Below are 25,105 nucleotides of genomic sequence, written 5' to 3'. Positions count from 1 at the left end.
TTCAGTGGACAAACAAGGTCTCATTTGCAAACAAGTTCCCCTGTGGCAAGGGGACAGATGGACACTGTGATCCCAAAAGAAAGCAGCTGAGTTTTGGATCAGCCTAGATGATGTCCTAGATGGCTGCTTCTAGTTTTCCTACCTTATCTTAGTACTGTATTTAGGTTTAAGTGATCTAGGAGGAAGATGTGTGGATGTAACCTAAATGTCTTGCTTGTTCCAGTGAAGCAGGTCTCTGGAAGTAGTGTTATATTTCACACTCTGTGCATGACCCTACAGAAAACCTATTTTGGAGGAGAATAATCTATTTGAGGTTTTCTGGACAAATGGTGCCAATGGGAGCTGCTTTGTGCCAAGTCCCACCAGTCTGCCAAAGACCCGTGCTGCCTTCCTCCTGTCAACTTTTTCTCTCCCAACACTGTGTCTTCTTTTCGACAAAAACCATTTCAAACATTGACTCTTCAAGCTGGGGATGAAGAGAGGAATAATGGCTGACGTAAAAATCCTTTTTCATGCCTTATTGTCTAAAAAGGCTTCTGGAAGCTGTCTCTGCTCTGATTACTGTGAATGGAAGCTGAAAACTATGTACATAATGAGAATATTTAGACAGATTAAATGCTTCTCTTGAGACTTTCTTGTCTGTGCAGCATCTTTATTGCTGCTCCAAGATTTCACACCTAAGTGTGTCTGCAGAGTCTTCAGAGACCGCTAGGCCCCTATTAACCTTTGTCTGAACAAATGGTTGTCTCACTTCTTGTTTATAGATTGCTTTGGAAAATAAAAACTTGCAAAACAAATAAGTGACAGCAGGTGCAGGAAATATGTAAATAGACTTTTGCTCCTGTCCCATCACCTGCTGCTAATACTTGCCTCCTTTTTGGGACCATAAAAGACCTGGGAGGTTTGAAGGGTGAGCCTTGCTGTGCTGTTCCGCTCCTGTGAGGGCAAGACCCTGCAGGACAAATTTTCTTCCAAGAAAAGTGTGTGTTGGGCAGCCCAGTGACCTTGTTTAAGGCAGGCAGTGATCAGAGTTAAAGCAGATCGATGGCTTTCTATCTTTGCTTCCTACCCGTTACCACCCTGCCACGTCCTCAACAGCTGGAGTGACTCCCAAGTCCCTTGGCTGTCTCTGGCAGTGCTGAGGAGAGGGTCACATTCTCTCAGTGCTGAATTCACACTTCAGTGCAGCTGCTTTATCATGCTCTCTGTAGGTTCCATGGGGCTATGCTGGGGAGGTCATGGGGACGGTGCAGCAGATTTAAGTTTCAGATCTTTCATTGTAACACTTCCTTGTCTTTCTGTCGAAGTCATGTGGGAATGTGATATGATAGTCCCTGTTTCTAGAAAGCAGGTACTGAGATAAAGAAGAGATTAAATCCTAGGGATCAGCAGCTATTTAGAGTGTCTGATCCAAACTGTGTTCATGACCTGGCAAACAATGCTTCTGTTCTGCACCAGGGCAGCCGTTGAGGCTGAAACCTCTACTCTGTTTTCAGCCCTCCTCTTCTGGCAATCTGGGACATGGTGTCTTCCCATGATGGAAAGGAAATGGCTTGAATTCTCAAGGGGAGCCATGTGCCTTTCAGAAGAGGCACTGGCACAGGTATTCCTGGTAGCCTGGCTCGGTAGAGCATCAAAGCCACCAGGTGCATCTGTTCTGTCTGAGTCTCTGTTGGTTTTTTTAGCTGATTGGGAAAGGGACGTGGCATCCGCTTGTGCCGGTTCACAGATGCTGCAGTATCGCAGGCAGCCCAGCGGGTGCAGGCCAGGCGAGGATGGGAGCGCAGATGGTTTAATGGAGATTATCCCAGTTGGAAACGTGCTTGTGCAGTGAATAAAATGAGCGGGCTCACAGGCGCTTACTGTCCCTCTTCAGGAGGGGACAATGTCACCCCGGCCCGATGCTCTGATCGATGACCAGAGCGGGGCCGGGCTGCAGCTGCAGGAGGCTGTGCAGGGGGGGAGGGGGTGGTCTGAAGACACACGTGCTGTTGTACCATTGCTCAGGACCGGCAGAACTTAATCAGCAAATGCAAAGGCTGAACTGATAAGTGTTGATGTGGATCCTGTCGGCCTCGGCGCGGTGCTGCCTTCCCCGCCCGCTCCGGCTGCAGGCTGGAGTGCTAGGCTTTGTGTGCCTGCTGTACGTGCTCTGCTTCCCTCCACGGCATTTCTCCTTCCTGGCTCTGCCTGTGCCCTGCTCTGGGTAACGGTATCTGAGATTTTTATTGTCAAAATAGATCTTTCCAAATGCATTTACCTGCACTAGGGCAGTTTTATCAGCTTGTTTGGTACATGATGCTCTTGTGGCCTCTCAGTCCATTGTTGGCTTCTGTTGGTTTCTCTTTTTTTAGGTTGGTTTTTTTTTTTTTGTTTTGTTTTGTTTTGTTTTTTGTTTTTTGTTTTGTTTTATATTTTGCCTCCCAGCAGTGATATGAGAGAAGCCCTCATGGCAGTACTTGAACATCCATGCTTGATCTAAGCTGTTTATTTCCAACTGGGAGCTGGAGCAACAGAGCTGGAGCAGTGCTGCAAGCAGAGTGCTTCTTCCAAGGGCACCTGGGTTTTCCCCACTGTTCCCTTTGCAGCAAGTGCTTTTCCTCTGCCCTGCCTTCCTCAGCTGTGCCCTGCAGCAACATTCAGTAATAAATGGGTCACAGCTGCTGTCTCCTGGATATTTATTCTTACAGGTCTTAATGTCTATAGACCTTGAGAACCTGTGGTGGGGAAGAAAGCTGCCTCAGAGTTAGGAGCTGGACCAGGGAGGGCTGATTTCACAGCACATCAATCTAAAAGGTTTGGGGCGCTTGTCCTGGGCTCCCAGAGTGAGCCAGTAAAAAGGAAGGAAAGCTGGTGGTAGTCTGTCCTGATGGTGTGAAGTCATTCTCTTGTTTAAAGAAATTGCTTAAACTATAGCATTGTTGTGTTCTAGGTTACTTCAGCTTGCAGTAAGGATGCAGCAGGACTGGGGCACTATTAGCTTGTCACCCTGCATATCCTATAAGAAGTTATTCATGGTAAGACCTTCTTGCCAAAAATATTGCATTATATTCCTTACCACAAATGCTTTGATGTGGTTTACTATGATACTGATATAGAAATATAAATAAATGTACAAAAAAGGCAGCTGCTACTTCTGTGCATAAAGGCAGTTCTGAAAGCCTTCAAAATAAGAAAAAAAGCTTTTCAATAGTCCAGAATATTGTGCCATTTTTGTGTGTACAGGGCACCTGAGTTTTGAAGCATTGCTGTGACATGAGTGGAATTAGTGCTGCATGAAGTATCAATATCAGTAGGCCAAATTGTTACAGGTGCCCCTGAAATACAGCTTTCCCTGGCTAAAAGCCGTGTCTCAGAGGCTGACTGGAGTCTTCTCATGCCTCTTGTCTACTCAGCCTCCAAAAAGTAAGGTCAGTTAAGTTGTTGCTTTGGTCTGAAGTGGTTGAAGAGGGATAGGAGCCAAGTTCTGCTAAAATAAATGGTGTCTGGATGTGGGATGTGAAGGCAAGTCCCAACTCTTTTTATTGTGCAACTAATAGGTTGAAATTGGCACACAGCCTTGTTAATATGGCATAAATCCTGCCTCCTTTATCCTGGTCGTTTCTTCTGTGGACTCATCAATAAATCCTTTCAATTGCTTGCTCATCATATGCCTGTGACAGATAAACTGGCTTTACTGGAGGTTGCCACACTCCTTGTGTTTCCTAATGCAAAGGGATCTTCGGATAATAACTGGACTTGTGAAACAGAGGTTCATCCTGAGCCATCAGGAGGAGAGGCAGATGAGTGTGGTGTTGTGGAAGTGAAATATAAACTTTTTGTGCCAGTGACCTAAGAGCTGGAGTTCAGCTTCTGATGGGTGATTTTTCTTGCTTCCTTGTAATTGATGGCATTTTGAGTAAAAGAAATACCAGCCAGAAGGCAAACACTGGGTGAGAGAATCAGCCTTTGGGACCAGACTGAAGCAACTGCAAGACCACACTTAGAAGCAACTAACATTAATGGATTAGCTTGTCTCTTTTCACTGGGAAATCAATAGTGCAGGGAACTGGAATGTGTTTTCTGTACAGAGCTGTCTGTTCACTTCACAATGAGAAGTGTGTTTTCCTAAGTGGAGCTTGGGTTGTGCTTGTCACTTGGATGCTGAGCTTTTCCAAAGGACCAATTGTGTCCCTCTGGTACCTTCAGCAGGCTGGCAAGGGCTGTCTGGAAAGGAAGGGTGCTGTGGTGCTGCTTGAATGCATGGCCAGGTGTGCTGCAGGTACTACCAGCCCTTCAGAGAAGCAAGGTGCAAGAGATGCAGAGATGCAATGGGCAGGGGCCATCAGTGAGCTCAGACACTCTTGGCTTCCCCAAGGAAGAATGTCCTGTACACTTTAGTGCTTGGTTTGACTTAGGTGGTGTTGGATGGTGATCATGAACCTTGGAAACAAACCAACTAAACAAACTGGGTGAAGAAGTGACTACATAGATCTCTGTTTGCTTTTCTGCACATTCTGCAGTTGGAAGCTCATCAGAGGTGATGTTGGGCTCAAACCACAGCCCTGCTGCACAGTACAGCCACCCTGCCAAGGCTGAGAGTCCATGCTGCTGCTTTCCCTGAATAAAGCTGTCCTTTGGAGTCAGCTCACTTGGGCAGCAAGGCACCAAAGCTGACACTGTTCTCTCCTGATACTGGAGACCAATCTCTCCCGAATAGGGCAGGTGTCAGAACTAATATATGTGATCACCCACTCCCTACACCGAGTGGTAAAGGTTTAAAAAGGGCCTTTTAAAATTCCTTTCTTGGGCTAGACTGTTCCAGAAGAGCCACAAATCTTAGGTTTTCAGAACATTGGTAGAAAATAAGTAATAAATAGATTTCCCCTGTGCAGTGTTACTTTCTGCAGTGATTGTGACTGCATCCTAGGAACCAGAGCTGAAGAAGATGTGTTAAGTCAGCTAAACAATCCCCTGGGAAATGCAATATAAGCCTTTTTCTCAACAGCATATTTTCCAGTATTCTGTTTGGTGCTTTAGCACCAGCTTTGTTTTTAAACAGAGGTCTGACCTTGCTGCCTGCCTGATTCACATCATTGTTTTCATCTAGTAAGACAGCAGTCTTCATCTCTCATCCCCTGAAATTACCATTAATTCTTTAATATACAGGTAGAAATTATCAGGACTGCAGAACTGTGCAGTTCTGCTGCTATGAACATTATCAGAAGCTGTGGAGGAAAGCTCTGGGCAGACCCATATATCTTTTTACTCCTAAATAAGCCTGCAACTTAATGCCATCCTAAATTGCACTGTATGTCTGAGTGAGATCACTGACGCTCTTGTCCAAAAATGTGGATTTTTGGTCTACATCAGCAAATCCCACACGTAGCTCATGCTTCTGTAAGCAGGACTATAAATACAAATAATGCAGCTGGGATTTATCTTGTAAGTTGAAGTTGGTATAATGCTCTGGGGCAGAGCTGATCTCCCAAGCCTGTTGCACCTGTTTGGTGTGCACTGTGCAGGGAAGAAGGCTAGAAGTGAACAGACACCCGAGTAGCCCTGGGCAACAAGGCTTTATCTCTTCCTTTGTCCTAAGTAGTTTTAAAGTGAGAGACTTTCCTTCCCTTCAGGCAACTCCGGCATCACACAGTGGGCAGGATGATGCTGCCCCTGAAGCTACATCCTCCAGGCAGCTGGAGAATCCTGAGAAACTCAACTGAGAGGTTTGTAGGGGAGAAAAGTAAAGAGAACAAATAACGGCTTAGTGGTGAAAGCACTGCTGGTGTTGTGGCAGACAAGGGCTTAGTGGCCGTCAGGAACATTCATCCTTGCTGAACCCAAGTACCTCCTAACCCTGGCAGCTTGTAGCTTGACATGTTTGCAGGGCCCTCTGTGCATCCGTGTCATGCTGGTCCACATCTCCCTTGCTTTGTGCTGTCTAACCCAGGGGCTTTTGTAGTCAATATAAATATTGTTGTAGTTGCCAATGCCCTGCCGGGAGAGGCTACAAATATGCAGGAATCTGGGGCTGTATTTGTGTATAAAGATGATGCCCTCACACTTTCTTGGAGGAAACTCATTAATCTCTCATACCATGCTAATGAACTAGGGAGGCAGAGAACAACTCCTCAAGGTCACCCAGTGTCAGGAAGGAGGAAAACTCCACTTTCATATGCTGTGGAAGATCAGAGCAAGCTGGTGGTGGGGGGTACTGCCAAATTTGGCTCTGCACCTCCTCTGCTGTCCTTCCAAGTATCACCACCCAAGCATTCAGCTCTCCTGCATCTATCCACTTTGCTGCTTCCCTCCTGCTTGTTCAGATGCAATTAGGAGATGCAGAATAAGGGGGAGCCAGGGGTCAAGGAGGCGGTAAAGTGATTACAAGATGCTGCAAACGGCTGTGCCATAAATACTCCAATGATGAAAAATTAGATGCCAGTCACCTCGGGGTTATTGCTGGCCTCTATCTCTCTCTTGTTGTGAAAAATGATAATGAAAGTGTATTTACCCCAGAGAGTATAAACTTGCCGCTGGCTGTGATCCTGCACACCCCAGGTATGCCAGGATCAGAATCCTTGCACCTAATGACTTTCTGAGAACACTTTGTGCCCGAATTCCTTCAAATTAAGTGGAAAAAGAACTGGTATTTCAGGGTATTCTTTCCAAAGTGGAAAGTTCCTGGTGCTCAGAGATTGACCAGCTTCAGAAACAGGCTGGGGCCCTGAGTAAGGACAGGGAGAGGAAAGGAGAGCAGCACCCTCAAGTGCTGCCTTGCTGTCCATGTGCTGCTTCTGCCTTGGCCTCCCAGAGCTGCATGTGGAGGCTGCCCATTTCACAGCTGCTTTTTGGTGTGTTGGATCACCAGCAAGATCAGAGCTTAAGGAGCTGGGGTGACTACACCTTTTTGCTGGCTGGGCAGTTAGAATCAAATGCTGGTTCTGGGCTAGAGCCTTTGAAAACTTCTAGATAGTATTCAGATCCACTGAAGTTGGTATCTTTGGGGATACAAGCACTTATTTTCATCCCTTGCAGGAGGTCTTCCATTTTGGATGAGGTATTAGGATCACTGTGGCACAGGAACTGTAGGAGGCAGCATCCAGCTTAAAGGGTGCTGTGGGTGAAAGGCCTCTTTGCTACACTGGCAAAAACCAGCCTGGTGGCAACCAAGGTCTTAATTCCTGGAGAAAACCTCCTCCCTGCCTGAGGGAACTGGGGAAGAAGGTGGATGAGGGCTCCTCAGTGCCAGGAATATGCCTGATGTGAGTTATGATTGTAGAGCTCTGCCAGGTGTCCCGAGAGCAGCACGTTAATTACCGGAGCTGCTGTGGCAGCTGCCTGCTGTACCCAAAGCATAACTGCCCTTGTTTCTTCAGCTATAAATATTCCTTGTGGATTGTCTGGTGGCTGTGGCCTCCCTCCATTGTGACTTCCTGACTCTGCAGGGGATCTGGAGGTTAAAATCCCTCTTGCCTCTCAACTTCTTTGAGCAATCCTTGTTCTGTGGCTGGTTTATCTCTTTTCAGCCAACTTTGAGCTTCATAACAGCTTGTCTGCTGATAACTTACTGCCTATCAGCATGGCCCCTGCTGCAGCCCTGCCTCCAGCCTTGAGAGGCTGTGGATTTTCAGCTTTTTTTTTTTTTTAGCTCTCTAAAAAGCTCCTTCCCGAACAATCAGACTCTTTCCATGTATTTATATTTGTACTGTCCACTGCAAGGGGTAAAGCTTTACCAGGGAAAGCTTGGATTGCTGCCCTTGCTGATGGGCCATCTGGCTCTGTAGCTTGAGATATGAGCTCATGTAGGACAGAAACATGGCCTTGTTACCCTAGTGAAGGGGATGAGAGATGGCAGAGGGGACACCACACTCAAGATCCTTTTCCCTTAAGATGTTTCAGCTGAAAAGCCCTGGGACCCTGACAGGAGTAACTGGAGCCCACCTTGGGGTAGTACTGCAGTAGCTACAACTTGAAGTGAGTACAGAAGAGCTTGCAGAGGCTGCAGGTGTGTGCTTGGGGGAGCTGCAGGTAGGTCTGAAATGCCATGAAGCTGTTTTCTTTATCTAGGAGTTCCAAACAAGAGTGGGGAATGCACCATGCATCTAACATTTCTCTCCAAAGTCAGCCCTAAAAATTCCCTGAGGATGTGAACAGAACACCAGTTCTTAAGGAATTACTAAAGGTGATAGGTCGGGTTCAGCCTTCCAACCAGGAAAAAAAAACCTCTGACCTGTGCCCATGCCAATAAATGCAGGTTTGCTTTTTGGACTTCTTTTTCCCTACATGTGACACACTCTAGTGGAAAGCACCTGAGGTGGGAACAGAGTATCCCAGTTCCCTGACATCTTGTTTGCTCTCTGTACTTGCGTAGTCTGGTTTTGTTGGATTGTTTCATCTGTCCCTTCTAGTGCTCATCTGAGTTGTGAAATAGCTCTGAGCTCAGGGATGTCTTGCAGAAGCAGAGCAAGTGTCAGAGTTGCCACTTCTGACAGCATGTAAGAAATGTCTGCTTTTTCCTGCCGTGCTCAAGGAGACTTTCCTTGCATCTGAGCACTGAATCAAGCAAAGCTTCCTTTGGGAAGTGCTCGTCCAGTCAAGCCTGTGTCTTATTGGTGTCAGGTTTTGCTGTGGAAATGTTGTGTACCCACAGTCCAGCATCAAGCACTCAACCCTTGGCTTCCCTGCAAAAGTGTCAAAGTCTACCAAGGAGAGTGATCCATTTTCTTAAACCAGTGACTTTTTTATGAGCTCTTAGCTTACCCCTCTTTAGAGTAGGGTTATTTGCTGTGCTGTCTTGTGAGGCAGTGGTACCATTGCTCAACAGCTGTGAAATCTAAACATCAGTATCTGCAGAGATGGAGCTTGATACCATCCTAAAGTGAAGTTTGTCTGAGATGTTGTCGCTTCTGTCAAAGGGAAGCAAGAACTCCAAGGAATTATATGGTTTGGGGTGGGTTGTAGGTTTGAATGAGGGTGTAAAAAGCAGGAAGGAGGAAGGGAAAAGGTAGGGTGGCTGGGGGCTCAAAGGGAGATGGATATCTAAGGAGTGAGCGCTACAACACCTCCATCTTCACATTAAAACTGAGGGATCATTGCTCTGTTATTTGAAACTTAACTTCTCATTGCTATGATAGCCCTGTGCTGCACAAATTATTTTATTCAAAAACTCTTGCACTTTTTGCACTGCTTCTGGCACATTTGTTGCATTTAACAGTCATGGTCTCAATTTGCTCAGGTACATACCCTGCTTCCACACAATCTTTCTGAAATTTTCAAGGCTCTGAATCAATAAGAAGCAATAGCTACTGGTTTTAATTTGCTACTTGGCAAGCACCAAAAACAGATGCAATTCTTACAGATGAGTTTGTGTAGCATGAAAACAAGCAAGTTCTGGTGACAGTTATGAATGAGGCTGGTTTTTCAGGTGGTCCTCTTGCAAATGTATGCAGGCACTAGCCATAATGCTGTAACCACTGTATCTAATACATGAATCAGCCACATTTTGGATGCTAATTGTGCTTCCTGAGCTATATTGGCTGCTGCTGTAAAAGCCACATGCTGAGTAGCAGATGAAAGCTATTGAACTGTACTGGTTCAGAGTGATGGATAGACCCTTCAGGTCAATAAAGACCCGTTTGGTCAAACAGCCCTCTGACTGGCTTAAAGCATGTTTGTATGGTCTGAAAGGCTCCTGGCATTAGCTGGCCATCACTTAGTGGTTAAGAGCTGTCTTGGTGGTCCTCTTGGCTGCAACTAAGCTGATAAAAACCAACCAGATGTCCTATTAACACTTGATCTTACTCTTGCTTTTAGAAGATAATCCAATAAACAAGGTTACGTAACCAAGTTTTAACATAAGAGCTTTAATAAAATATACTTTTAGAAATATATAAATATATATAAAAATATATTCCAGGCAACGGTAAGCCCTAGTTAGTTCCCCTGTGGCAAGAAGACTCGAGTTGACCAGCCTGCTTTTTCATTTTGAGATACTGAGAGCTGACAGGTGCAGAGGCTGGGAAAGTGCTATCAGCTGAGTTACAGCTCAGGGAAGATCCTAAACCTTGGTGCCTGTGTTGCTGTGGCTTGGCTTGGTGGGAGGAATGGATTTGAAGACCCTCCCAGGGGTTGAGCAAGCTGGTGTGCTGCTTGTGGCTCCTACTAGCCTGCAGGGAAGAGTGTTATTCAGGGTGACAAGCTGCTGTTCTTTCTTCTGCCCTCACTGGTTTCTCATTTTTTTGACTGGAAATGTCAGTAAAAGCAACAAAACCACAGTCTTTTTTAGTCCTTAGTGTGCTGGATTTTCATGCTGTTTTTTAGCAGGACAAAGGAAGAAAAAATAAATAATTTTTCATTAACTTGCTGTGTGTGGACTCCACATACCCTCCACTATGAGCCTGGTGATTTACCTGGCCTTTCCCATTTAATGGAGGAGCTTGGAGGGAAATGAGGGAATCATTCTTAATAGCCAGCCCTGTGCCAAAGCACTGTAATGGTTTCTCTCTGCCATCCTGTGAATTTAGACAGCATTAATAGATTCAGTTCTCCTCCTTGGCTGAAAGAAGCATTCCTTTACCTTGTTTCAGTTTAGTAATGAATCAGCCCCCCAATGCCTGCTTGTTTCTAATAAACCATTTCACTAGCAGAAAAATCTTAATCAAAGTAGACTATGCCCATTCTGCCTTGGGTCGGTTTATTTGCTGAATCTTAGGGAGAGGATGATAAACTCCTAGAAAATACCTCAGCTGACTCAAGAGGTGAACTGGAAAATTTGGGAGGGTTTTTTCATGTGCCAGGCCTCTGTATATTTGACTTCCGACAGGGCCGACTGGTACAGTTTTCTATGTAGGTTTTAGATTGTTTGAATTACATGTGTAACGAAGTACTTTGTGAATTATTTCCCTCTGGGAGAGACTGGAGCTTGGAAAACATCAGATAGAAAGTTTAGGGATATGTCTGAGGTACTTATTTGGGCTTACTTTTTCCTTAGGGAGAAGTTATGAAACTAATTAACTTAATGGGTTGGAAGAGGATTGAGGTGTCTGGCACAGCAAGGTAGAGGAAGTAGACACTCTCCTGCTAAGCACTGTGGTCTCTTCTCATCCTTTTGGGGATGTGTTTTTAAATAGAGTTCCTGGCCTTGGGACTCCTGATGGTTGATGGTGAGATTAGCTCTAATCCAGGGACTGAGTCCTTGTCCTCATGTCCTGGCTGTTGGTGAGAAACTGGCCCCTTTTTCCTGCCCTGTGTTCAATCCTGTTGAGCTGCACACAGTTTCACTTCAAAGTGATTTTGATCTGGATGTTTAATGTTCAGTTCTGCTCAGGCTTTCTTCTTCCAAGCAGTCCAGTGTGTTCTGTAGCTTCCCTTCCTTAACAGTGGTTGGCACAAATTCCTGCAAAGCAAGGCAACCTCATCTCATTGCAGGTCTTAGCATTGTTTGTATTGATCCATGGATATTCATCTTTGACCACTAATGGGTGTCAAATGGAGAAGGGAATAAATTTCTGTTGCATTAGAATTAATCTCTCACTTGGCTCTTTTGGACCAGGATCTGGTTGAGAACAGAAGACATTGATCATCCTAAAGGATGGGGGGGACATTCAACCATTCAAGTGCAACTTGTATCTCTTCCCCATGAGTTAAGCAGTAATGGCCAGAGAGGAGGAGAGTTTAAAACCTTGCTGAATGGATTTGGTTGTTTAAGGTGCTCTGCAAAAAGTGAAGAACACTCAGGTTCTTCCAGTACCTCAGGATGCTTTTCAGCAGCTGAGCCCCAAATCCACCTTGACGTGTCTCCTTTCCTCGGTGGGTGAGACAAATCTGGGTTTCAGACCCAGCTGCTTTGGTGCTTGGTGATTTTGTGTCAATCCTTGCTATGGTTTGAGGGGCTGTTTTGCCAATTGGTTCTGGAGCATTCTCATTTGCAGAAGACACCTGTTCCTTAATTATTACATCCTCAGTCCATCTCTCTGTGTTCAGAGCTTTCTGACACAGGAGCTATGAACTGATTTGAGGGGAGGCTGTGTTGAGCAGTGTTGGGAGAGAAAGTTGAAAGAGATTAGTCACAAACTCCAGAATACTTGTCAATAAGACAAGTTGGTGTCAACTTCTGTTTGCTTTGGGCCCTTGACCTACATCACTTTTTAGTCAAAGGTTTCTTTAGTCTGTTGGGGTTTGTGCATTGCTCTAGGATAGAGTGGCAGTCCTTAGTGGAGAGGTGTCATGGTTTAACATAACTTGGTTTTTTATTTAAAGAGAAAAGAGTGGAGTTAAGGTCCCAATTAGAATAAAGGAACAAGAGAGAGAAGAGTAAAAAAAGGTTTGTAACTGACTGGTTTGCTTCTATGTTAGAACCTCAAGTCCCATAACTGTTAAACCTGATTTGGCTCTTAGTCTTGCCAGTTATGCCTGTGGCATTGTATTCTGTGTGATTTCACCGTTTCATCCAACAGCTATCAATTGCTTCACACATCTGAATTCTGTCCATGCTCCTGTCCTTTTTTTTTTTTTTTTAATCTGAGCAGTAAAAGCAAGACTTGGTGTAAGCAATGGTCTTGGATCAGAATATATCCCCACCAAGCAACATGTCAAACGGAGACTTCTCTCCCCTGTTCCCCTTCTGGGTTTACTTTCATCACCTGAGAATACTTCTGATGCGAGGCATTTCCAATTTGCCTTGCAGATATTCTGAAACTGTCTCAAAAAAGGTTTCTTGGGGTTGTGCTAATCTTAAAATAGCTTGGATTCTGTTCTGTCCTGACTCTGTTGGGGTTGACAGAGACCTTGAGGCTTGGCAGACCTGCCCCTCTGAGTCCCAGTTCTTCGCTTCTGGTGACACCTTTTCTTGAACTGCTTTAAGAAGTCATGGAAAAGAGCAATGTGTAAATATTAATGTTGAATATTTGTCTTTAAAAATCTCTTTGGGATGCTCTACAAACCTATGCTGTGTGTGCTGTGGCTTTCTAAGCACTGCCTGCTTACAGCATTTGGACCTGTTAGTGTATTGCTAGCTGGTGCTATCCCATGGAGGACAGGCAGGGCTCTCTTCTCTTAACACCCATTTTGTCTCCCTCTTACAAGTGGCTTCTCTCAATCTCAATGTTCAGATTGCAGCCAGGGTCTGTTTCTTCTTGCAGTGAAGCCTTTTCTCTTCTCTCTGGGGTGGGTAAGGCTTGAGTGCTGCTTTCAGCAGAGGTGACAGTGCTGCACAGGACATGTCACCTCAGGACATGGGCTGATAGCATGGTTGCCTTGTGTGCTCTAGGAGGTGCTAGAAGAAACTCTCATAGGAAGCTGTATAGTCCAGATTCCTAGGATGGATCTTTGTTGAATGTATTTTACAGCCCAGCTGGAAGAGATGAAACAGACTGGTGCTGCAGTGTACCCCAATTTAATTTTCCCCATCCCTGGAAGTCTTCAAGGCCAGGTTGGACAGGGCTTTGAGCAACCTGGTCTAGAGGAAGGTCTCTCCCCATGGCAGGGGTACGGAACAAGATCGTCTTCAAGGTCCCTTCCAACACAAACCATTCTGTGATTCTATGAAACACTGGTCTCTTAATAGACATCCAAGAGGGGAGTGAGGAAGTTCTTTGTTGAAGAACCTTTGCTCTCCACACTGTATTAAGTTCTCTGAGTATCTCTTTTATTACTTTTTCCCTCATTTTGCACAGGTTTTTAGCTTCCAAGAGCTGAACTGTTACACTGTAGCTTCCCACTATCTGTTTTTAGGGTTATAAAAAACCATGTATGTTTTACACAGGTGACTTAAAGCATGGGGGGGAAAGTTCCAGGCAGACTTGGCTCCATTGCTGTTGAGCGTGGGATACCCCGAAGCCACCCCATCAATGTTAATAGAAGTAGACTGGTGAGGGCTATTGCTATTCATACCTAAACTGAGCACGTACTTGGGCAAAGAGGCCAGAGTTTAATATTTAATGTTCTGTAAGGCTGTACTGAGAGCTTTTACTGAAATGTGTCAGTAAAGGAGTGCTGTAGCAGTGATAGCAAACGGCTGAGAGCCAAGAGGATCCTGAGCTCTTCTTCTGCCCAAGGCATGTTCTCTGATACCCAGCAGCTTACTTGACCCCCTGTGTCTCATCCAATTTAGCTGTAAAATTAAGCAACAAAGAAAGCTTCATGACAAACGGACATGTCTGGAGGTGAACTTTCAATGCAAGCTTTGCTCTTCTGATAAATTCATCTTGCTGGCAGAATTTCTGGTTTTTAATCTAATGTGTGATTTTGTTGTCCTTCCAGGCAGCGTTCACGCTCCTCCTGGGTCCTTTCACCTTCTTCAATGTGCAGAAGACCAAGTATCTTCAAATCATGACGTCCCTCATGAGATGGATAGGTGAGTCTTCACAGAGGCTCGGCCACCTCTTTACCATTGATGGAACCCGAGTCACGCCACTGATGCTTCTCTTTGGCAAGATCTTCTTTGGAAGCAAGTGCTTGTCAAAACAACCTCTTTGAGGACAGTTGTGCAGGCCTAATAAATCTTTGAGGGGAAAGGTTTTAGTCTAGGATGAAATTTCTGATTAAAACAAAACAAATTGTTCTCCATCAGACATGGCTGGTAAATGAGATTTTAGTCTGGTTTGTGTGAGAGGCAGAAGATGTTTGGCAGAGTCTCCTGCCTAGGTGCTGGCTGTGATACCCACCAGCTGGAAGTTTCTTATTCTCACACATATGCATGACAGACTTTGGACAATCTTTGTTTTGATCCAAGAAAAAAAGTCATTTCTTTCAGACTTTCCACCCTTAGTTTTATCATCTGCTTGCATTTATTTTCCTCAGTCTTCCTTTATGGTAAGATGTGCTGCATTGGAAACCCCCAAACCAATGTGTGCTGTCCTTGGGAAGTCCTCCTCCCCTAAGTTCTTTCCAAAATATTGCCACGAACTTCTGGGAAGACAGATCATTCCCTTAAGGGAAGTAAGACATCAATCTTGTTTTGTTTTTTTCCCCAATGCCATTGTCATTCAAAGATGCAGCTGCCTCATGTCTGGTGTGTGTGTGTGTACATGCTCTTAAAGGCTGAGAGGTGTGTGTAGGTTGTGGAGGTTTATGTTCAGGTTTGTCTATTTTTGTGTCACCTAGACAGAGTGACTGATACTCAGGGCTAATAAAGAGCATTTCTGCAGGTTAATGATCAGCATTTCTGCAGGTTAACAGTCTCCTGGTGTGGAAATCCAGACCATTCAGACACAGAATTAGCTCTGTTTATACCTATCACTGGAATAAGAAGAAAAGCTGCATCTCTAACTATTTCCCATTACACACATACTCTTTGCCAGACTGCAGCTGGGTATTGTCCCTTCTCTGTGAATTCATCCTGTTTGGAGGTGGCTGGCAGTCACTGCAGAGGAATAGAGATCCTCTGTTCTAGAGAAATCCTGAGATGGGGTTAAGCAGTTGACACCCAGGAAAATTAAGTTGGATTTTAAGCTCTCAAGTCCAAGATGTTGAACAGTTTGAGTTAATGAATCCTGACTTTGGATGGTGTGAAAATCCTGAATGCCCGTTTTTCTCCTTTGTTGTCTGAGCACATGAAAGGTTTGAAAGTCCCCCCCATTCTTCAGAGAAAGAAGTTATCTCATTAAGGGGTACTAAAGGAAATGAGGAAGTTTTGCATGGGGATTTTTTGTTGTTTTTTTTCTTTATGAGAGTGATCTCTGCTCAGCTGACTGGCCTGATTCCAATCAGCGTGCCTCCTCTTTTCTGGTAAAGACATCAGTCAGACCTCATCCTGTCTCTGTGACAGGCTAATGCCTGCCTCATCTGCCATTGGTTTCCCTTTAGCCAGCTCCTTCCAGTACGAGGATTGCTAAACCTTGGTGTGATGGCAGAACTGTTCCTCTCTTTCATGGCTTGATGGAGAGGGATAAAGGCAGTGTTTGGAGAAGTGTAGGGGAAATTCATGTTTTAGCCTGATTGATTCCTGCGTCAGCACGCTGGGGAACAGCTGCCCCAGATAATGATAGTTAATGACCCTGACAGCACCTCGGTGGCTACTTAGAAGAACAGATTCCGTATGTGTACAGTGAGGGATAGATTTATTGGGAAAGACAATTTGTCAAAAAGCCATGTGATGCAGGGAGCAGAGAAAAAGCTCTTGCTGCAAATCCCGGGGTAAGGATCAGTCCCATACTGCTGAGATTTGTCAAACTGGCTTCTCCCATGTCCTCACATCACTGCTGTCCCCTCCTCCAAAAGCAGGGTTGTGAGTTAAACACAGGTTGGTGTTTAGAGAGCTTAGATCCTAAAGAATGGTCTTGGGTAGTGTTTTGTGGTCTTCTCGACTTTTCCTGCCTGCATGCCAATGGCCAGATGTGAACTCTTTGTCCTGGTATAAACTGTGCCTTTCCTTCACCTTCCTTGGGTTGGTTTTAGCCATGTGGTGCTGAGGGTGGTTCTGCAAAGCACTCTGAGCAGCAGAGCAACACTGCAGCTTCCCACATACCTGTTTATTGTGTGGGGGAAAGAAAACCTTCCCATGGACAGTGGCTTATTCAGCTTACCTGTGCTCATTGGCTTGCTGTGGATGGGAATCTGACCCATGCTTTGCATCATGATTTGAAAAAAATCAAGCCTCCCTAAGCTGGGAGGTCAGTACAGACTTTGCAATGTACCTCTCACAGGACCCACTACATACCCTTCTCCCTAGCCCGGTGGAAAGTCCCTGGATTTCTGAGCAGAAGAGGCTGATGTAAAGCAGCACTGCCCCAGGTGTACTGGTGATTCAGATGATAGCAGCTGAGAGGATGGTTCTTGGCAGCAGAGAGAGCTAGCTGTGTGTGAAGGTCATTTCTGCTGGTGTTTGTAACAGTGTCAGCCTTGCCTTTGAAAGTTGCTTCCCCTCTTTCTCCTGGTCTAAGTGATAATCAAATGTCACCACAGCCTCTTCCAGAGCCTTATGCTCATCACAAGCAGCACATCAGTTATCAAAGCCTACAGCAGTCTTATTCCACACCTCACAGATAAAAAAAAATCATTCTCTCTCTGAAAAATAGGCTTAAACACTGGGATCTGAGCTGGAAATTAAAAACGGACCAGTTCAAAGAATGTGGAGATGTTCCAGGGATCAGCCCTTTATCTGGCATCCTCCCAGGATAAGGGACTAAGCCAGGACAGGCACCTCTGAAGCCTCTATAAGGAGAAAGTTGAAGGAGGAGCTTGGAAGCCCAAGTGTTATGCTACTAGAGAGCCCAAACAGATGGGCTCTCCGTGTCTGGGCCTGTTGATCATGGACAGCTCATCTGGAAGGAAGGCTGGCATGGCAAGGCACTTCCCTGCCAGGAGTGATAGGAGCACAGAGGGTGGATCTGTGTCTCCAGGTGGAGTGGGGCTGGTGGCAGAGAGGGCTTCCAGAGGAATCAAGCTGTTGCCAGTCTTCTGAAGAGTAGCAGTTACACAGTTGGCTGCAGAACTATTGTCACTTGGCATTGCTGAGTGCCAATGGTTAAACTCAGTGCAGCAGTTGGTGCTTGAACTGCTGGCCTTACCCTTGCTTAGAGATCTCTGTTCTCCAGGAGCTGGCAGATGAGTAAGGCTCTGCCTACCCAAGCTCTCATTCCTTTCCCAGTGCAGAAGTTTCTCAGAATGCTTTGTCAGCCTTTTGCAGGTACCTAAGCTGCCTTGGGAGATGGAGCAGAGGCACCCTAAGGGGTGCAACAGGGAGCCTGCCTGCTGTGCTTCCCTGGAGAGAGGGCCAGTCATGAAATATCATTTGGTTTAAATCCTGACAGTGGTGGCTACAGTGAAGCCTTGTTTTGATTTGTGGTTAGAACCTTGTTGGCTTACCCAGCTCTGGGGCCATGTGAGTACAAATTGTTGTGGGGTGAGGAGGGTCCTTCCCCAAAGTGTAATTCCTGCCTTTTTTCAGCTCTCTTCCACCTCAGCCTCAGAAAAGTGTAGAGCTGTTATTAGGTCAATTCCTTTACCAGTTTTGGAGCCTGTTTCCAGGTCTCTTACAAAGTTATTGGAGCAGAGCTTCCTGCAGAAGGCTAAACCAACTGAGCCATCAATAAATTTAGAGCTGTTGGTATTTCCAATTCCATTGTTTGGATTTCAGAACCTTTTTTTTTCCTCGAGGGTTTAAATCTGTGGTAGCAATGGGTTGCTCTCTAAAGAGACTTGCTTATCTAGCTGGTTTTTTTCCTCTCATTTCTTCAATCCTGATCAAGTGGGTACTGTTAGGGGTAAGCTGCTAAAGGGCACGCTGTGCTGCCAACAAGAGAGACTGATCCAGGCAAGTCCCATACACCTCTCTCAGCAGAGGGGATGCAGCTCACTGGGGCACAGCCCTACCTCTTTATTATTGGATAAAGTTGGATAATAACTGACTAGCAGCATCATGGGATAGGATATGGATTAGGAAAGATAACAAAAGGACAAAGCTTGGTGGAGCTGAGCAGCAAACACTGGCTATTGTGTATTAAGCAGCTAACCCGATTAATTGCAGCCTGTTGCAGCCTGAGATGTCCAGCTCTATAGGTGAGGACTGCTGGCTCTAAAGACATTGGTAGTGTGATTATTGCTGCTGTTATTAAATTGTCTCTGCCAAATGTTCCCAGACAGCTCCCACGTGGGACCTGTGCTCTGTGTGCTGCTCATGATGCTGTATTGTAGTTATTAGAAAGTATTGTATTTTAATGAAGAGATAGTTCATAGAGTAATAAACTTCTGGGTTTGGTTGAACAGGCTCAGTTCTCTCTCCCTATTGGATCACACCACATCTATTCAAGCCCTTGAGACAGAGCCTTCACAACTCTGCCCAAACAATGATCTCACAATTACATGCACAGGAATAAAATCTCTACCCCAGCTCTTTCCCTGGGCCAATAAGGTGGAGGGAAAGCAAACTAGAATTTCTGGGAAGTCTGTGTTAAACCCTTCTTTTCTCCATCCCATCCCTTTCCAGGATACTTGGTAGAAGGCTTCTGGGGCAGGAACTAGAAAAGGGCTGTCCAGAGTGTGCTAGTGGGGCTGACTTTCTGTATCTGGTGGTTTCTCTGGTAGTTCTGCTCTTTCCAGCAGAGCTCTGCTGTTTACAGCACTGCTCTGCGGAGAATTGGTCTCAGACCATCTCACCTTGTGAGCAGTCTCAGGTAACTGGCACTGCCATCCTTAGCAGCAGAGTTGTCTGTGCTGGACTTGACTCACTGCAGAAACCTGGAGTCACTGTGCTGCATCCCTTCAAGTACTGATATGGAGAATTACAGAGGAGGCTGATTTAGGAGGGGGTGACATTTATCTGAAGTCCTGCATTTCCAGTCTCCTGCTGAGAAATTAGTCTGCTAGTGCCCACAGTCCTCAAGGTGGGTGGCCTCTTTGCAGATCAGAAATTGAGCTTTCTGCAAATAGCTTAAGGAGGGATCATTGTGATCTCTGCCCCTCTCCTTTCACACTGCAGGGCATACAGGAGGATGAGGGAATTGGACTGTAAATCAGGACACTGTTGCATGTTCATTCTGACATGCTGCTTCAACAAAGTTACTTCATGTTCTTATATCCCTTCTGGAGCAGATGAAGCTGCTGCTAGAGCCCAGGGTAAATAATTCACTAAGAGAAGTGAATATATTTATGAAGAGTTAGTTAAAATGCTGTGCTTCTGTCATGCCTGCTTTTGGGATTGTCGGCTGAGGAGCTCATTTCAGTGCTGTTTGTGGGAGGCAATGGGGTGAAGCAGTGCCTGTGTGAGAGGAAGAGCCTTGTGAGCTTCAGACACAGATGGAGAGTGATTTGCTCTTCTGGACAGGACCACTGAGATCCTGCCTGAGGAGCTGATGCTCCTGAAAAGAGCACTTTATTCAGGCAGCAACAGACACTGATGGGCCTGAGCTGAAGAAGGGGAGCTGGACATGTAAGGGCATATTCAACCCTGCAAAAGGGTCTGGATGATGGTGCCCACTCAGGTTTTCAGAGTGGGGCTGTGGCATGAAAAGCTGCTTTCTGTTCAGAGTGGACATTGATGGAACAAGATGATAAAAAACTTTGCTGTGTAGGGCCCAAGGCAGGATGGGCAAGATGTGGCTAAGTCTGCAGAGCACCTGGATGTTACGGGACATGGGTGCTCTGCAGCCAGTACTTTCCAAAGCATGCACAGCTGTAGTTTGGGCTCACAGGGACACCAAAGTGTGTATTATTCCCTTCTCTCAGAAGAATAAATAATGACATGGACAGAGAAGTGACTGTCAGAGCTAATAGGCCAAGCCAGCAGCAGAGCTGAGAGCAGAGTCCTGGTTGCAGAGGTTTTATGGTTCTTCTGCCAAAGGTGACTGGCAGAGAGAGGACCATAAACTACATGGGCAATTTTCCCCCAGAAGCAAACAAGCCTCACTGGCTCCTCTTTCCTTCCCATATGTTGAGAAAAAGCATCTGTGATAAATGCCCGAGTGCAAGGCCATTTTTCTGCCCTGAGCTGTTGCTGGTGTGCAGATGTCTGTGGGACCAGCTGATGTGGGCTGAGATGGGGCAGCTGTGCTGGTTTCATGGCAGGTGTTGCTACACTGCTGGGGAAGCTACTTGTAAATCTTGGTTATGGTATTGCAAGCCTGATGAAGAAAAGCAGGGATATGATGCCCTTAGAGCAGAGAAGCTCCACTGAACTGCTTTTGGTTGCCAAAAAGTCCTGGCAGTACTTTTTAAATGGAATTTGCCTTTGTGAAGAAAAGGGGCTCCACCTGGTCCAAAGCAGCAGTGTCTGAGATGGCTGCAGCAGGAGCAAGCCAGGCCTGGAGGAGTGGAGGTGCCTGAGAGGCTTTTTCTTGCTTTCTTGCTTTCTTGGTAAGCTGTGTCACACTTGTCTGTATAAGCAACAGTCCTCTGCCATGTGGACCCTCCCTCAGGCTTTGGGGCAGGGAGGGTAACACTGTTCAGACAAGTCCCTGCTCCCCATTAGAGGAAGGAGCCACAGTGATATTCCACAACTTTTGCTCATACCTTTTGTCTGGGAAGTAATTTCCCTCCTCTTTTCCTTCTGATGTTTCTCTCTGGAGAATTCCTGTCTTCTATGAACATATCCATCTTGTTTCCCCACAGTCTCTGCACTCATAAATCCTTCATCTTCCTAGAGATGGTGTTTTAGGCTCTGTCATTGTCAAATCCGATCCAAATCCGATCCTTAACTACTCCAGCTCCCACATCTAATGGAGAAAACCTGGTTTTCATGTTACCTCTTTACTGTCAATTCATATAGAAACCCCCTCTGAAGGTTGGAGAAGTTAATCAGTTGCTGCTCTGGAGTTTGTGGAGAACTGGAGGTCATGAACAAGTGGCAGGATATAGCTTCTGCAAGAGAAACTAGCTAAATGAGTTTTAAATTTAAAAATCAATGTCTTAATTTTAGGTACTTTGTTCTGCCAGCATGTTGGACTCCAGCTGTGCTTTAATACTTCAAATGACAAAGAATCCAGAATGCCTGGTGATTCCACAGTTGTAGTGGGCTCTTCAGCTTGCCCACATCACTGCTGGAAGCCAGATGGCTCTGAGAAGGGGGCTCCAACATCCTAGAAAGACATCAGCAGGGAAGTAGACGGCACAAGTGTCAAGTGGGGATGCAGAAGGTAGGGCTGTCTTGATGTGTTCCTTGCCCATTCAGTGTGTACAGAGCAGATGCTCCTGGTTTTGTGCCCTTTCTATGAAAAAACTGCCTAATGTTAAACTAAATGAGATCTATTCCTCTGTTTAAGAGTGGCCTGCTGTGTTTTGACTTGATAAAGGATTGAAGTAGGGAGAAATCTTCCCCTTTCCAAGGAGACTGGGTTTAGGAAGCTCCTGAAAACTTCTTCCTGGAATCCATCATTGTGCCTAATGTATGAAAACGGAAGCAAGCGGCCTGCACTGGGATAGGGTGATCCATTATCATTATTTCCTGGCATATTGATTCTCTGCCTGGACAGGAAAGCTCTGTCACACCGTCAGCCGGCGGTGACGGATGGCCCTGCCACAAACGTGTCGTGGCACCAGCTCAGACAAATGGCTGGGGGGTAGGGGAGCAGCCAGGCGTGGGGTGGCTGCACACCACTGCCTCTCTGGGCCCTGGAAGGGGGGGCAGGCAGGTGTGCTGATGTTCTCTTCAGACTTTCCTTGCAGAAGGAGGAATGGGAGTAGCGACAGGGCTGGAGAAGATGTGAACATCTCACAAGTACCATGTCTTGCAGGGATGCAAGGGGGGCTAAACCAGAAGCTCATTCTGAGCATCAGTTCTTGCAGGAAGCTACCATGACAGGGGAAAAAAATGTGTTTGAGGCTTGGACTTATTTTCTTTTCTGCAATAGCCTTTCTGCAGAGAGATGAAACTCATGTACAAACACCATTTTTCATTTACAGAGGTGTTTTCTCTGACTCTGTAAAATGATCCTAAAACTCAGAATGGCTAAATTATCTTCTCTGCTTCTCTGCAGCTCTGTTATGTTTCTATCAAAATGCACAAAAATGTATTTCTTAATATCCCCAGACTCACATATTTCCCAAACTGTACTACTTTGGACGTCTGCTCATCCATATTCATCCTTATTTCACCTGCAAGAACCAGAGCAGAACTGCCCTGTCTCTGAATCAGCATCTCCTGAGTCAAGCAGGAGAGGAGCAGTAGCTGACTGCAAGGTCTGCTTTATCTGAGAACATTTGTTCCTCAGATAGTGAGGGGAGCAAAGAGAGTCTGCAGGAGAGGCAGTTGGATGGCTGGGATGAGATTCATCACAATTTTCCTTTATGGCATACCCCCTCTTTATTTTTTTCCTCAGGCTCACTTAAATCCTTCACTAAAAATGATGCTTGGACATCTAGAAGAGACAAGATGAGACAAGAAGTGGCCTCTGTGCCTTGCTGACTGCCAAGCCTGTGGTGTGGGGGCTTGGAGTGGGTTTAACACTGTGGAAAAATCAGGACAAGCAAAACCCTTGATTGCTTTTTAAGCATTTATATAAAACAAGGCTTAAAGCAAATTTTTCATGTAACTATCTAACAATCCAAGGTGCCATCACTGTCAACCTTGCTTTGTGGCTCTGGGTGCTGTTGATCATGGTCTGAGGGTGTTTCATACCTGGAACACATTGCTTGTGTCCTCTGTTCTGTGTGGAGAAGAATGCATCAAGGGTTTTTTTGTGAATCCATGTCTTCACCAGGATTCTTGTGGTGAAGGAATGCTGTTGGACAGCTGATGTGACAACAGTAGGTGACATGAAATAGTGTCATGTGGCTCTGCCTTCAGCCTGCTGTCCCAGGTAGGGGAAGTGAGTGGGAGCTTCGTGTGTGCCTGAGGATCTTGTGCTGCCTCTTTTCTGCTCAAAGCTGCCTGTCCGTCAGCCTGTCATCTTCCTTTCATTTTGACTTATCATCCAAACCATATCTAGGTTTCAGAGTTTCATTTTTTGGCTCGCCTCCTCTCAGGGACAGAGAGATAAATTTGACAGGCAAGTGTTTTAGCTCTTCAGTTCCAGGAGTGAGAAACTCTTCTGCCTCAGGGACTGAGAGAAAACAACCATGGGGCAGCGCTTTTGTTGTCCTTTCTGAGGCTGGAACTGTGCAGGGGGGGTTTCCAGTTTACTCAGCACCTTTCCTCTCAAGGGTCTTGCATCTGCAGTGCACCAGTGCTCAGGCAGGGAAGCAGAGCTTGCCTTGTTGGAAGCAAAACTAGTTTGGATCTTAGTATTGGATCCTCACTCCTTGTAATTATAATAAATTTCTGAAATGCATATTTAATGAAAAACAAATATATTAAATTCTAGCTGCATAAGGCAAAGACCATCCATCATTTAGGGAATCCACAAGAATTCTGCTCCTTCAGTGTTCTCTGCCAGAAAAGCACACGTCAGGGCAGAGGAGAGTCTGTGGGAGATGCTTCAAGATTGGGGTGCTGCCTGCCTGAAACAGGACCTTCCCTGGTCCTGTTGGCACTGATGCAGAAAGTGGGGCTTTGAGCCAATGGTGAGAGTGGGTTTGGGGGATGGAAATAGATCACTCATTACTGTGTTGAGCAGAGCATGAGGAGATCCACTGTCCTAGTGTGCAGGGGGAGAGGTGTGAGACTTTTAAAACACATTAGCCCAGGTACAGGACCAGCTCAGGATGGGGCTGCAGAGCCTCACCACCTCTCCCAGGCAAGAAGAAAAGGAACAGTCTCAGCCATTTCCAGAGCTGCCCAGTCTGCTTTGTCTTATTACTCAGGGCATCCTTTCCTCTTCCTTGTAGCCTGTGCAACCCCAGGGAGTGCAGCCATGTCACATCACCTGGAACACAGCTCTTTCTGGGTCTCTTGCTGAGCAGATATGGCTGGCAAGCATCTCCCCTCCAGGGAGCAGTGGGGAGGCACAACAGCTGTACCCCTGTTCTCAGTGCCCCTCACCTGCTGGGCTTGAGTGAAGGCAAGGGGAATTGCACACCCCCAGAGCAATGAGCTGTTGCCTTCCATAGCTCTGTGTGACTGCCCTTGGGGGAGGAAGTAGAGCCTAGCACTCCCAAAACAACCTGGCCTCGTGGTATCGTGGAATGGATCTGCTGCTGTCAGTGTGGTGTTTGGGGAGGGCTGGTAGACGTGCCCTGTCACTGGGAAACAGCTGGAAGCAAGAAGTTTCCTGAGGCAGCACAGGGTGAAATGCAGCATGTGGCTTGGGAAGAGTTCAGCATGGAGCTGCTGTTTGCTGCAGGAGAGCATGAATTTCTGAGAGAGGGTTTTGGGAAGTGCTGGGGATATATGGGAGGCAATGTTCAGTGAGAATAATCTGATATTTTTGTGCACAAGAGAGGCAGTATTCACTCACTGGTCTGTAACTGTTTTCCTTAGTCCTATCCCTGGCAGGGTTTCCAATCTCCCCTGTTGTGGGGAGCAGGACTGGGCACAGAGCAAGCCCGTGATCTTGTCACCCCATGGTGAGCCTGCCCAGCTCCTAGCACTGGTGCCAGCCTCGTATGGACTTGAACTGTGCACTGCTCTGTTTAATTCCTCTGGATTTATATTAATGACATTCAGAGGTGTCTGTAGTAGTTGTTTCAGCATTTTGTTGATTTTTTTCATTACCTGATAATTCACAGCTCTGTTCCTGTGCCTCAGACTGGTGCAAGGACAGCTCTGTGCAAGCCACCCATTGCAGCACCAGACTGTAAATCTCACTGCTTGCTG

The 25,105-nt window shown here is 46.0% G+C and overlaps 1 protein-coding gene across 4 annotated transcripts in view; it reads left to right on the top strand.

The window, feature by feature from the left end:
• The window catches only part of TMEM104 (transmembrane protein 104), a 44,051-nt gene that overhangs the window by 14,153 nt on the left and 4,793 nt on the right, over positions 1–25,105 (top strand). For all 4 annotated transcript variants that reach the window (XM_066565766.1, XM_066565765.1, XM_066565769.1 and 1 more), the window contains exon 9: positions 14,239–14,332. In XM_066565766.1, the coding sequence (XP_066421863.1) occupies positions 14,239–14,332 (94 nt within the window). The remainder of the gene's footprint in view (positions 1–14,238; positions 14,333–25,105) is intronic.

Source organism: Molothrus aeneus, chromosome 25 (assembly GCF_037042795.1).
Source record: "Molothrus aeneus isolate 106 chromosome 25, BPBGC_Maene_1.0, whole genome shotgun sequence".
Taxonomy (NCBI): Eukaryota; Metazoa; Chordata; class Aves; order Passeriformes; family Icteridae; genus Molothrus; species Molothrus aeneus.
The sequence above is the reverse complement of the archived record's forward strand: the minus strand, read 5'-3'. Positions and strand labels throughout refer to the sequence as shown.